At 40.2% G+C, this 15058-nt stretch overlaps 1 protein-coding gene across 1 annotated transcript; it reads right to left on the minus strand.

Moving 5' to 3' along the window:
- Positions 1-6645: 6645 nt before the first annotated feature.
- On the minus strand, positions 6646-9996 carry Slc2a12 (solute carrier family 2 member 12). Its single transcript, XM_028858503.2, has one exon. The coding sequence runs from the start codon at positions 9990-9992 to the stop codon at positions 8250-8252; it is 1743 nt and encodes a 580-aa protein (XP_028714336.1). The 5' UTR covers positions 9993-9996; the 3' UTR covers positions 6646-8249.
- Between the last annotated feature and the right edge of the window lie 5062 nt (positions 9997-15058).

Below are 15058 nucleotides of genomic sequence, written 5' to 3' on the forward strand. Positions count from 1 at the left end.
CTTGTGGCTGATTTATTTTTGTAGAGACTTTGTATGTTAAACAAAGTCTTTATTTCTGATAGTTCAGAACAGACAGCATATTAGAATGAAAGAGGTAGGAGACAGTGTCAGAGGGAACCAGAGCCAAAGACACAGCAGTATGATGAGTTCCTTCAGAGCATTCATGCAGGGAAACAAAGACTCCTGACTACACCTCAGAAAAGAATCTCAGGATGAAACAAGTCTGGACTTCCTGAAACAGTTTTGATGTAGATTTAAACCCTGTAGTGGGTAGCCATTCCAACCTTGATCTGGAAGTTCCAACCCCCATTGAGGCTTCAGTAACTGTCACACCTACAAGGCAGGGCCAAGAGAGGACCCTGAAGACCAGAGATCCGGATGTGCCATCTCTCTTGGTTCCCAGACCCTGGATGCTGGAGGTAGACTGAGCAGAATTCTCCAGAGAACACTGCCAGACTGTGCTACATCTTTCCCAGACCCTGCAACTTACCTATTCCTTCATTTGTAAGTTACACCACTAAATAAACCTCCCTTTTAACTACGTGGAGTGTCCTTAATAATTTCACCAATAGATATTGGTGAAATATGCTCTCACGTGGGGCAAATTCCAAAGGCCTGGGTGGCTCCCACCCTCAGCTTCCTCCCTGGCTGTTGGGTACCTATGCCTGCAAAGTTCCATATGATCATGGAACGCCTACACAGTTCCATTCCTGAAAAAGGGAGCAGCTAGTCCGGTCACAGTTCCCTAGCTTATCTCCCAGACCAGCGAAAAACCACTGTGAGTGGGGTGTTCCCCCTCCTCCCTGAGGCTTCTCGCCATCTTGGCTCTTGCCTTTAGCTGCTGCCAGCCAAGGTGGCCAGCAGGCCCTGCTTTAGAGCTGTACCAATGCCTCCTGCTGGCTGAAAAGTGCTATTACACCCCCCCCCAAACATGGAAAGGTAAGCTAGACAAACAAGCGCATTATTTCAAGTAAAAGTACTTGATAATTTTACACCTTAAAATTGACTAATGGATTTCGAGTAATTCTTATAATATGGTCGACAACATTACCTCACAAGAATTTAAAAACCTTTTTGCCTGTATGATGAATGACATTTTCCTGGAAATATACGACCTTCCTAAGGCATATCTGGCCTGTACCATTTTGGCATTCATTGTAATAATTCACACAGTGTTCAAACACTGGTTTAATAATGAGAACAAAGATGATTCATTATTGGGACTGATACAGGATTTAAAAGATAGCAATGAAGGCTTACATAAAAAGATTTTCTCTCTGGAATCCTCTAACCAGGATTTACTGGCTTTCAAAGATAGCAGTGAAGACTTACATAAAAAGATTCTTTCTCTGGAATCTGCTAATCAGGATTTACAGAACAGGCTTGTACCCAAAATTGATCTTATTGATAATGTGATAATTTTGTGAAAATTTAATGGATAGAACACTAACTCTCCAGACACTATATAAGGAAGAAAGATTATCATTAATTGATAAGATAAGGTCCATGGAATCATGTGTTTCTGAAGAACATAAAAACTTCCACAATTCATGAGAAATCTGGAGTCCCTTGCAATAGAAGAGGTTCACTCCCTACAACAGACCCTAGGTGCTCGTTTGCAAGCCCTGGAAGAAACTCTCAGTAAACATGACAAGGGATCTAATAAGCAGAAGGGCAAGACCATAGAGGTTGTAACATCTCCAAATGGCTCTCATACAATGGCTTATCCTGTTATTATCCATGAGAAGCCAGCAGATGACACAGACCATGAGCCATATAATACATATACATTATAACCAATTTCAACAAGGGCCTTTAAAAATATAAAGGAAGCAGTAGTTACTTATGGGATACACTCCACATACATAAGACAGATGTTAAATTCGTGATCTACCTCACATAGAATCATTCCAGATGACTAGCATCAGTTAATTTCAGCTGTTCTAGAATATAGCCAGCAGTTACAGTGGAAAAACTGGTTGCAAGAAGAGGCAAAAAATTTAGAACAACAAGGTAAACTCAGAGGTTTTGTGATCTCCCAAGATCAAATACTTGGTGAGGGATGTTTCACTGACAAGAATGTACAAGCCACTTATGATGAGCATACAATATCCCTATGCTATACAGTAGCTCTAAATGCTTGGGGAAAAAATTCCAGAACCTGGAAAACCAACTGAGGTATACACAAAGATATTTCAGGGACCACATAAACCCTTAACTGATTTTTTACAAAGGCTGAACACAGCTATAACAAGAGCTGTGTCAGATAAAGAATTAAGAAAATTATTAACTGAGTCCTTGGCGTTCGACAATGCTAATGCAGAATGCAGAAGAATACTTACACCATTAAAGATCAGATCAGCTCCTTTTGAAGAATGGATTCAATATACTAATGGTGTTGAGCCTCTTAACTACAGTAATGAGGCTTGGATAGGAGAGACAAATCCCAGAGGTGAAAGAAGGCCCCATAGTACCAAATGTTTTAAATGTGGTACACCAGGTCATATAAGTAAAAACTGTACATGGGATACTCCTAGAAGTAATACTACTTCTAGGAATAGCCTAAACAGGAGACCCAAACCACCTCCTGGATTATGTAGAAGATGTGGCAAAGGCCAACATTGGACCAGTGAGTACAGATCAAAAATAGATATACAAGGCAACCCTTTACTGGCAGGAAATGGCTCGGGGGCCTCTTGCAGGCCGCCAAATCAAATGAAGTACAAACATTCCCAGCCACTGTGGAAGAAATTCCTCTTCAAGACAACTGAATAAACCAATGCCTAATGTAAAAACCGATACTGCAATGGATGATAAAACAGCTATGATAGATGAATCGCAGTTTACAAAGAACATAATAAAACAAATATTTTGGCAGACTTCCATAAAGGAACAAAGACCAAAGCTTAGAATTCGAATTAATGGCCTGGTTCTGGAGGGCCTGGTAGACATAGGTGTGGATGTGACTATAATTACACCAAAATCATGGTATCCAAATTAGCCTCTTCAAGAGGTAGATGTCCAACTTCTAGGGATTAGAACCCTATCTCAGATAAAACAGAGTTCAAGATTGGTTGAATTCATAGGGCCAGAAGGACAGAGAGGAAGGCTGAAGCCATATGTAGCAAATGTAGCAGTAATCTTTGGGGCCGAGATCTGTTACAATAGTGGAATACCCAGATTAAAATTCCTACACTCTCAGAAAAGGAATACAGACCAATGCATGTTTCTAGGAATAATATCATAACATGGTATATAAAACAGTCACCAACCATTCAGGCTGTACACAAACAGAGCACAACTGCTGTTGAACTCTCAGAAGTACCAACTGCCTTACTTTTAGAATGGCTAACCAATAAACCTGTCTGGGTTGGACAATGGCCTTTGACAAAAGAGAAGCTACAAGCTTTAGAACAGCTGGTTCAAGAGCAGTTAAATGCTCAACACATTGAAGAATCTACCAGCCCTTGGAATTCTCCAGTATTTGTTATTAAAAAAAAGTCTGGTAATTGGAGAATGCTAATAGATCTGAGAGCTATTAATAAAGTAATTCAGCCAATGGGTTCCCTACAGACTGGGATGCCCTTGCCCTCTCTGCTACCCAAAGAATGGCCTATAATCGTTATTAACTTAAAAGACTGTTTCTTTACCATACCCTTAAAAGAAAATGATAGAGAAAAATTTGCCTTCACAGTACCTAATTATAATAATTCACAGCCAGTCAAGAGATATCAATGGAATGTTAAACAGCCCTACTTTGTGCCAATACTTTGTGTAGAAACCATTAGAGATAATTCGTGTAAAGTTTCCACAATCCATAATTTATCACTATATGGATGATATCCTATTAGCTGATCCAAAGTTAGACACATTAGAAAGCATGTTTGAAGAAGTAAAAAAAGTTTTGCCTCGCTGGTGACTATAAATTGCTCCTGAAAAAATACAAAGAGGAGATTCTATTAGTTACTTAGGATATAAGATAGAGCTACAAAAATTAGACCCCAAAAGGTACAACTAAGGAGAGATTGATTGAAGACTCTTAATGATTTTCAAGTTGTTAGGAAGCATTTCCAACTTACTGGGTGTCATGGGAATACCCAAAGATGGACTACAAAATTTGGCTAATACTCTAGAAGGGGACAAAGAGTTAAATAGTCCAAGAGAATTATCAGCTGAAGCTGAGAAGGGTTTGGCTCTAGTAGAAAAGACAATTCGAGAAGCTCATGTGGATCATATGGATCCAGAACTTAAATGCATTCTTGTCATATTCCCCTCCAGACATTCCCCAACAGGTATTTTGATGCAGAGGGAAGATACTATATTGGAATGGATATTCCTACCATGTAAACCAAATAAGAAATTAAAGACTTATATAGAAAAGATCTCAGATTTGATTCAAAAAGGTAAATTATGACTTTGCCAGTTGACAGGAATGCACCCAGCAGAAATTGTAGTACCTTTAACTAATGAGGAAATTTCATTACTATGGCAAAAAAATGAATACTGGCAGAGAGCCTGCAGTAACTTTTTGGGGGAGATTAACAACCACTATCCCAAAAGCAAGAGAATAGAATTCATAAAGAAGACTGAATGGGTCTTTCCTCACATTGTAGGACAAAAGCCAATTTCTGGAGTCCTCACATACTATACTGATGCACATAAATCAGGGAAAGCAGGATATAAATCAGGAGACTTAAGTAAAGTGGTACAAAGTCCACATAGCTCTGTACAAAAGGCAGAACTGTATGGTATTCTTATGGTACTGATGGACTTCACAGAATCCCTCAATATAGTCACTGACTCTCAATATGCAGAGAGAGTTTGTTTTTAACATATTGAAACTGCTGAATTTATTCCTGATAATAGAGAATTAACTTCATTATTCATACAATTGCAGGAAATCATCAGAAAAAGGGAACATCCTATATATATATATATAACACATATCAGATCCCATACAGGTCTGCCAGGACCTCTAGCACAAGGTAATGATGAGATTTTTCAGTTACTAATAGGTAATGTGCTAGAGGCCTCAGAATTTCATAAGAAATACCATGTAAATAGCAAAGGTTTGAAGAAGGATTTCTCCATCACTTGGCAACAAGCTAAGAATATTGTGAAAAAATGTCCTACTTGTTTCGTCTATAACCAAGCTCCATTACCTGCAAGGAACAATCCAAAAGGTATACAAAGAAATGAAATTTGGCAGATGGATGTGTTTCATTTTGCAAAATTTGGAAGATTAAAATATGTATACCATACCAATGACACCTATTCAGGATTTCAGTGGGCAACTCCTATGAGTTCTGAAAAGGCTGATTCTGTGATTACACACGTATTAGAAGTTATGGCCATCATGGGAATACCTATACAAATTAAGACACACAATGCCCCAGCATATGTCTCAAATAAAATGAGACAGTTCTTTGCTTATTACAATATAGAGAATGTTACAGGTATACCACACAATCCCTCAGGCCAAGCAGTCATAGAAAGATCCAATTGAACTTTAAAGGATATGCTAAATAAACAGCAACAGGTAACAATGACTCCTAGAAATAGATTGCATAGTGCTTTATTAACCTTGAGTTTTCTCAATGCTGATGAGAAAGAAACAACAGCTGTGGAGAGACACTGGATGACAGACAAACCTCCTGAGCTAAACCAACCAGCTTATTTCAAGGTTGTGCTGACCTCAGAATGGAAACCTGGATATGTTCTACGTTGGGGAATGGGTTTTGCTTTTGTTTCTGTAGGAGAAGAAAAGCTATGGATATCAACAAAATTAATAAAAATTAATAAAAATTCGATTCAAACAGGAGAAACCCCTTGATGAGGAGAAGTAAAAGATCATCCACCATTGTGACATCTCTACAAGTTGTAAGAAAAATTTAAAAATCAAAATTTGGGGTAGGGTTCTGTTTTTGTCTTTCCAGGATAATGGAAATATCTGTCTTCCAGAAATCATAAGGCCTTGGATATCCGGATCTTTACAGCAGAAAGAAAGAATCTATTGGTACCAATCTACACAGTAAAATCTCACTGTCTAACATCTGTATCTCTATCAATCTAGAAAAATTGTGGTTCCAATTCAATTCCTTCTCTAAACCCAAATATATAGCGAAAAGAAAAGGTTGAGAGATTCTTCAGTCCCATATCAGAAGAGCCCTCTGGTGTGGGACAAAAGGAAACCAATAAAAAAGGACCATTGTCTTCAAGATTCTAATTCTCTCCATGCTTACTCTTGATTTCTCGAAATCCTTTCTTTTTTTTTCTTTTTCTTTTTCTTTTTTTAAATATATTTTAAATCTTCTTTCTCCCCCTTTTTATTTTTGAAAACCAAAGGCTTCATGTGCTGGGGGTGGGGCGGGGCTAATACTGGGTAAAACATTATTTTGAAAACCAAAGTGCTTAGTTCCATTCTTGGGGTAGTAAGAGAACAATAGAACGTTTGTGATACTTACATTGAAGTCATTAGTAATGCGCTGCCTTTGCTCATTTCTTGACCGTTCACAAGGAATACCAAATAGCCAAATATGTGTGTCCAAATAAGTTTAAAATCATTTAACAATTTTTAAAATATCTTAATCTCAGACTTGGAGGAAAAAAAGAAAAGAAGAAAGCTTGGGTTGATAACCTGCCTTGGGTTTTTGGTTTTTTTTTTTTTTAACGTGGCATGTAATTCCAGATACGGTAAATTTAAAATGATGCTCTACAGAACACACCTTGCCTTCTCCTCCCACAACAAACAGAAAACAGCACACATTCTTACGTGATGTGAGATATACCACGACATAATCAAGATTAAATCTCCCTTCCTCACGGCTCCTTCCTGCCTCCTTTAATTTAGCTGATGCTCTTCAGAACCAGGCCCTCCGGAGCATCATGCCCCTGAGGTTTGGGGGCAGGCTGCTCTCTTTGCTGCTGTGTGTAGATTCATGCCTTTCCACTTTACTAGAGGGGAATGTGAGGGGCCATGGACCTCTCTATCAGACCGGGACCATTTGGTAGTGAAAGGAAGAAAATCCCAAATTAAGGGATTTGGGGCTCTTTGGGGGGAGTTAATATTTCTTTGAATTATTTTTCAAGTTAGGCTGTTTGTACCTTAAGGGTTATTTTTTGTGTACCATCTGTAGTTTATTGAATGAGTCAAGATTCTTTATCACAGGTTTTTCTGTCATATGCACATTCTGTTGGTGAAATGTTTTATCAAATCTTAAAATTCAACTGGAAAAACAGGCTAGAGAAATGCATCCTGTGGGTCAAACCCACCTTGCCAGTATGGCTTATCAATGTACATCCCAGAAAAGACAGAGGGACCTGTCCGGATGTGGGTGTCCCTTTATTCTGTGTGCATTCGTCTGAAAGTGAGCACTGAGAGGCAGTCTGCCGTAGCCTGAGGTAAGGAGATTCCTGAGGAGTGGGAAGGATGCAGAAAGCTGTAGATTGCCACAGGTTACCTACCACAAGCGCCTTCCCAGGACGCAGTCTGTATAGATTTGACTTTATAACTTAAACCTAACTGCTTAGAGATCTGGATAAATAATAACCTTATGTCGGACTCCTTTGCTAATATTCACTAAACTAGTTCTAAATAAATATGGTCCCAGGAGTTTTAAATTGACTTTTCTAATCATTTTTAAAAAGGGAAAAATGGTTTATCTTAGCATTTTAAAAATTGGATGTAAAACTTATAAAAGAGTATTTTGGTTAACTAGTATTTCGTTATGTGTGGTGTACTAGCTTGGTGAGCTTGGTGCTGGTAGACTTGAGTTGTCGCGAGGGTCTTACCCAGGACACCATCCTGATCTATAACATAGGTGCAATTGAACCATCATCCACAGTGTTTTGACAGAAGACCCGGAGCAAGGAGTGTCTTCAGAGGCCACGGTGGCTGAGTGCCTGTCCTGAAGGCTTCCGTGTCTAAGCATGAAGCTGTGACCAGCATCCTACACAGACGGCTTAAGGCAGAGGCTGGCCTCGTCGCTAGAACGACAAGGCTGCACTGAAGAGAAGGTAGAATGTATTGAATCTGCCAGGATTTCGGTTTGTTTTACCTGATACCTTGGGGCATTGGTGGCGCCTCGTCTACCGTTTCGCAAAGGTCCCATTTGGGGAGGAGGAATGAAAGGCGGTCTTTCTAGCTTCAGGGTGTCCGTGTCAAATCTCTCCATGCCATTGAGGAGACACCATGGCAGAGACACCCCCCCTAAGTGCTGCCCCTGCACCATCTGTAAGGATCTGAGCCCTTAGGTCCCTGCAGAAGGCTGCTGTGGCTGCCCCCGTCCACACAGCTTTGTACACTCCGGGAGCCGCTCTCGGGGCTTGCTTTTTTGAAGCCGCGTTGGCACTAATTCTTCCTGGTGATGACTCATGAAACAAATGTTGTTTTTCACATAGTTCGCTTTTGCTAGCTCCATTGATATTTGTTCCAAAGAGCATCCCTTTGTCTCTGGTATAAACAGAACAACAAAAACCAGGGATGCTAGACTCATGATTGTATATATGAAGCATACCCACGACAAGCCAATACGATCAGTCACTGTCAGAAATGTCAAAGAGATGAGAAGATTGATGCCCCAGTTCATGCTAGAGGTCAAGGCCATGGCTCGGCCTCTGATTCCACCAGGAAAGATCTCACTGAGCAACAGCCAGGGCATGGGTCCTAGACCAATTGAAAAAGCAGCGACATAAACAAGCAAGCTGGCCAAGGACAACCATTTGTAAGCAGCTGGGACAACGGCAGGGTCTGTGACAATCTGGTGTTCTGTTTGGCTCAGTCCAGCATTTGGTAAAGATGTGAAGGTCAACTCCCCTTTCTGGTCCACGCCACTTCCCACGGGCATGAATGAGCCCTTGCTGTGGGGAATGACTCCTTTGAAGTGTTCCCCGAGAGTGCTGTTGCTAGTTGACAGGTTCCCTGTTGCATAGAACATGGGCTCCTCTAGGGACTGGTTAAGAGGACTATGGCTTCTGCAGATATTGGTGAAGTTCATGTTGATGTTGAGATTCACGATGCCCATGGTCAACAGTGAAGCAGCCATCACGGAGGAGCCAATGCAGAGGAAGGTTTTGCTACCAACATGGTCCACAAGGAGGGTTGCTGGGATGGTGCTAACCACCTTGACCACTCCAACCCCAGTGGAGGCGAGGCTAGCTGCCTCATTGCTTTGGAAGCCAACAGACTTCAAGACAGTTGATGCATAGAACAGTATGTTTGGCTGGCCAGTGGTTTGTACAAAAAATACCAGTGTCAGACCTATCATGATTCGGGTCCTCATGTTGTCCTTGGAGCGAAACAGATCCCAGAAAGTATACTGGTATTCATCTTTCAAGGAAGATTTGATCAAAGTGAGTTCTTCGGTGGTGTCTGAGATCATTCTTAACTTCCCGAGAACTTTGCCAGCAGCCTCCTCTTGTCCTTTCATGACCAGAAACCGAGGACTTGGAGGAAGAAAGTACATTGCAATGGCTTGCAAAAGCCCCAGGGGAATCACAAGACCAAACATATACTTCCAACCGTTGGAGACATTGGCAAATGCGTAATTTGAAATGTAGGCCAAAAGGATGCCAATGACAATCATCAGCTCGTTCAGTGACACAAGGAGGCCTCTTCTGTGCTGGGGAGCAATCTCTGCAATGTACACACAAGTGGCAATGGAAGACAAAGAAATAGAAACCCCTACAGCAATGCGTCCCATGATCAGAACTGTATAGGACAAACTCATTATCAAGACCAAGCTTCCAAGTCCTAGGAGACAGGAGGACAGGATGATGGTCAGCCTTCTTCCATACCTGTCAATCAGCACACCTCCAGTAAGGGAGGCCAGGAAAGCCCCAATGAGGAGGGAGCTCACAACCATCTCCTGCTCATGGCAGGTCAGGGCTAACAGGGTCCTGATCTGAAGAAGGGCTCCAGAGATGAGCCCAAGTTCGTAACCCACCAGGAGGCCGCTGATGGCCGCAGTGACAGATGTCAGGAAGGTAAACATGCTGCAACCTGAGAGTCCTGTCCGTTACCACCAAGCACCTCCCTGGAATCTGCTGCTTCGGCTACTGTGGTAAATCTGGCCCTTTCTTACATCTTATGTCTTCTTTAAATCCAAATTTTCATTTTGATAAAAAATAAGTTTTTCCAATAGCAATCTCTGAAGTCTCCAGAAGGAATATGGGGCCCCAACAACAACAACTCTACCCAATCCAGAATGATGCCATGGTAATCATCATCATACTATACTTCTTGCTAGAATTTCAGACAATTTTACCCATTACTCTAAGACTTGCTGCAGAACCTACAGTTAGTCTAACTGAGATTTAACTATCTGAGCTTTCTCACAATACCCAACAGAGATACCATCACCCCCTAAACAGCAGGAAGCAATTCTAAGAAAATGACACCCCTTCTCCCTAAGGTTTCATATTTCTCAGGGTTATGGATCATGGTTATAGGCTTGGGGGGTGGAAGTAAATATTAAACTCAGTATTTTCCTTAAAAAAAGTGTCTCAAAAAAAGGGAAAAGAATAAATGGAATGGATAGGTATAAGATATTATGGTAGATTATTGTATATACTTGTAAACAAATTTAGTAATATAGCAGCCTTAGGTAATTTGCACTGTTATGGATTCTTATATGTTGATACAAATGTAAACTATTTTTATATTCCTGTTTAAGATAATTTGTATATTGATACAAATACAGAACTATATTTGTTATAATGTACATATATTTCTACTCTTATTTGAAATATTTGTATATTGATACAAATGTAAATTTATATCTGTCATACTGTATGTATGTTCTACTTCTGTTTAGGATATTCTGTATATCAATATATATTATATTGATATATAAGGATTATTGTCATATTGCATATCACACTATACATTCCTACCTCTGTTATAAATATCTTGTGTATTGTCACAATTTTGAAGTCATTGTCCTTGACCTTTCTTTGGCATATAGGCTGTTTACCTTGTTTACATGAAGCCTTAGTCCTTAGGTTATTTCAGTAGATAAGACTTACAGATTTATAGCCACCTATGCTTGTCATCTCTATAGTTATGTTAGTTAGGTTATCCAGATTTATAGATACATAGGTCAGATGGACAGGTAATCTTCAAACACTTCATAGACCTAGAGAATATGGCATTTAAATAACTTAGAATTCTGTTGACATGAGACACAATTGCTCTCGGCAGCACCAATATCATCCCTAGAGAATGTTGGGTTCTAAGACATTTCCATTTGGAAGTTTGTCTTCTTGGCACAAAATGGCCTATTGGGCAAAGAACTGCCCTTGCCTCAACTGCTGACAATACAAGTACTGTCCTTCTGGACAAGCGGAACACAAGGAAAAGTGACTTCTGAACTCTGCCAAGACAGGGTAAGATGGTCTTTCAGAATTCCTGCTTCTGAAAATGGTCTGTCAGATACTCTAGGCCTGTAGCCAATTTGAATGCACCAACAATGCTGAGAAACATTAGGTGACTGTCCAGGCTGCCAGTTGTCTCTGTCTACTCTGGCAAGATTCCTGAAAGTTGCTTGCATCCATCTTCTATTTCTCAGGTACCATTACATTCCTTCTCTAGTCTTTGATGGGATTGAAGACTAGCAGTTATAGTAACAAATATATATATATATATATATATATATATATATATATATATATAAAATCTTAGATAGAACATATTAACTATTAGATTCAGATTCTTTAGGATAGGACATCTTTTGGAATGATTTTTGTAACATGCCATTTACCTACGCTCTAGACTTCTCTGGATTTTAGTATGTGTTTCTTGCTTAATATTGTTTGCATTGGTTGTAGTTCCATCTTATCTAGGTCATTAACCCTCTTTACTCCTGGACAATATTTGATAACCTTTCCTTGTATATAGTCTTGTATTAGGTTAGAACCTTCTTATTCAGACAAAAGAGGGAAATATAGTGGGTAGCCATTGCAACCTTGATCTGGAAGTTCCAACCCCCATTGAGGCTTTGGTAACTGTCACACCTACAAGGCAGGGCCAAGAGAGGACCCTGAAGACCAGAGATCTGGATATGCCATCTCTCTTGGTTCCTGGACCCCGGATGCTGGAGGTAGACTGAATAGAGCTCTCCAGAGAACACTGCCGGACTGCGCTACATCTTTCCCAGACCCTGCAAACTACCTATCCCTTCATTTGTAAGTTACGCCACTAAATAAACCTTCCTTTTAACTACGTGGAGTGGCCTTAATAATTTCACCAATAAAACCCAGCTGTTTAAGGAAAGTAAAGTGCTTGGAGAAAGGGCACTACACCTCCAAGACATGAGTGCAGGCTTCTCAAGAGAGAATCACAATGAAGTTTCTCAACAATGGCCAAATATATAGTTTTGGTGAATTCTGAGATTACATTGTTCGAAGTGTTTCTAAAGAACTTTTTTCTTTTATAAAGGAGACCACAGGGTGGCTCCTGAGATGCACTGGGCAGGACTCCAAGCCAGTGAGATAAGACCATAAGGGTAAAAAGAATCCCTCAGTAAGTGAGATTCTCAGTGAATGTGTGTTGTTAACGCAAACTTACCATGTCAAAGACTGCAGAGCCTCAGACCTGTGGAGTAATGGCAAAAGTGAAGCTCAAAGGCATGGTAGAACCTTCCCCTGGTCCAGGTAAATATGATGATGTGTGTGCAGAAAATGTCCACCATAGTGTTCTCTCCCTAGGTATTGGTGGTCTGAAGACTGCTCCCCTGCAGAGACTGTTCCTACCAGGATTAGCCAAACCTGCCTTGATGATCCAGCTTTATACCATACATGCTGCCTCATTGTTCATCTGCATAGATCCCAACCTGTATCTCTTTGTCCAGCTGTATACAATAACCTTACCTCTCTGCTAACTCTGTGTAAGAAACACACTGAGTTTCCAGAATGCCATGGTTTCTCCATTCAAGAGTCCACATAATGGGTCTTCTGTTGGGTATCTGTCTTTCTGTCTTTTCCTCATTCCCTCACCATCCCAGCCAGGTTCATTCCTGGAGCCATGGATGTGGCACTTATTATACCGGGTTACAAGGAAGTTAAGACACACAGTTTTCACTGAAAATAAGATTCATAACTGTGTTTATAGGATTCTCAGAAAGCTACAAATCTAAGCTGAGACAGAGGCAAGGTCAAGCTAAATGGTCATGAAGGCTTGGACCTTTAGCATGATTTACACATATTTTAACATTTGTATTTGAAAGATTTCTATATAAAAAGAATATTGTCTCTATATAGACAACCTTTACAAATGACCTTTGTTAGTTGTACGAAAGTTCCTGACTCTTAGCTGAAGAGAGACTTTAATAGAGGGAGCACCCTGTGCCCGTGTTGAGTCCTGCTTCAGCAAAAGCATCCTGATGTGTAGCTCTAACCCACTTTCTCCCATTAGACATCTCAGTCAAACTTACTAGATCAACTTCCTTGACTGGAAATGGGATAATGAAATCTCAGGTTTCCAGAAAGCTCTAATAAGACACATGTGGAGAAGACAAGGTCAATAGTCTGTCCTTACATACAGGTCAAATGTCTGAACTTACATTCAGAATACATTGGTCTCTCTCCTAAGAATCAATAAAGAGAGACTTAAAGTGAGATGCTGGGCTCAAACGCAGAAGTTGCACACGGATAGCAAGTGCTCTGCCACTAAATTATAATTCCAGCCCCATTTTCTTTTTCTTCAATGAGAAAAAGACTTGGATAAGCACTTCTTGGGAACTGGCCACACAGGCTGTCATAAGCATGTGAAAAGATACTCAACAGTTTTCTCTGTGAGCAATGTTCAGAAACTAAAGTGTGATGATATTACCTCCCAGGGTAACATCTTTTGTTTTAATTACAAAGGACATAGATAAGATATAAAGCAATTAGAATGGGAATGTACCAGAATACAGCTAGTTTGTGAGGCTGTTTGGGAACACCTACTAAAGATGAACATATGCATATGGCCATTTCATTCTTAGGTATATGCTCAACAAAGTGAATGCATTTGTGCACCAAGCAGCATAAAGTGATGCTCACAGCTGAAGTGCTTGCCTTATGCTCTACTCATGTGTCTCAGTGTTATTTCTGGAGCTGTGATAAAAATATCCTGATGAAAGCAATTTAAGGGAGAAATTGTTTATGTTAGCTCACAATTCCAAGTTATATTTCATCGTGGCAAAGAAGTCGTGGCAGGAACTTGAAGCAACTAGTCACAGCACAATTGTGACCAGAGAGAACATATACATGCTTTCGCTCAGCTTACTTGTTCCACTTTTACTCAGTCTGGAATCCCAACCTGTGGAATGGTGCCACCTACTTTTATATTGGGTCTTACATCAATTAATGTAATCAAGACAAATCCCCATAGCCATGCCCACCGAAATCAGTGGGTAAGACTCCGTTGATGAAGTTCTCACACATTCTGGTTGCAGGACAAAAAGAATCTAACTTAGCTGGCAGCTTCCTCCCTGTTGACTAATTCACAGTGCCTGTAGGGACCATGTTAATTCTTTAACCAACAAGAGAAAAGAACCTAGCAAGTCTAGGCCCTGGGCAGCATCAAGTTTATCAAGATTTTGTTGTTCTTAACTAAGAATTCTGGTCCTCATCCATTGCATCTTTGTTTTTTTCTGTCCACATGGAACCTAAAGAAAACTCTCAGCTCTCGCTGAAGCTGTTCTACTGCATGAGCTGAATTCTAGTTGTCACAGTCTACCTGTCACTCCCTGCTTCTCTGGGGTGACCAGTTCCTGTGACTAGCAGATAAATACCTCAAACAATGGGTCTGTTCAGTTGGTCCTCTCTCCTCAGAGTCCCTCACTTCTTTACATAGTCCAGTTAAAGAAAAGAGAGCCAACCCATATTTTCCAGACAGCTTTACAGAAGGTGAAATACAGAAACAGGATCTAGAAAAGGCTTACTTCTCCATTTCACATTCTGTTTCTTTTATCTTAACTATTCCTAAGTAGGCATATCTTCAACTAATGTAAAAATTAATAACTCTGAAGGCAAAATCCATTAAGATCATGACAGCCACTTTTTTTTTTTTTTTTTT

Source organism: Peromyscus leucopus, chromosome 6, assembly GCF_004664715.2.
Source record: "Peromyscus leucopus breed LL Stock chromosome 6, UCI_PerLeu_2.1, whole genome shotgun sequence".
Taxonomy (NCBI): domain Eukaryota; kingdom Metazoa; phylum Chordata; class Mammalia; order Rodentia; family Cricetidae; genus Peromyscus; species Peromyscus leucopus.

What these genes read in the sequence shown, in the direction of transcription:
- Slc2a12 (XM_028858503.2), bottom strand. Translation starts at nt 9,992, where the DNA reads ATGTTTACCTTCCTGACATCTGTCACTGCGGCCATCAGCGGCCTCCTG.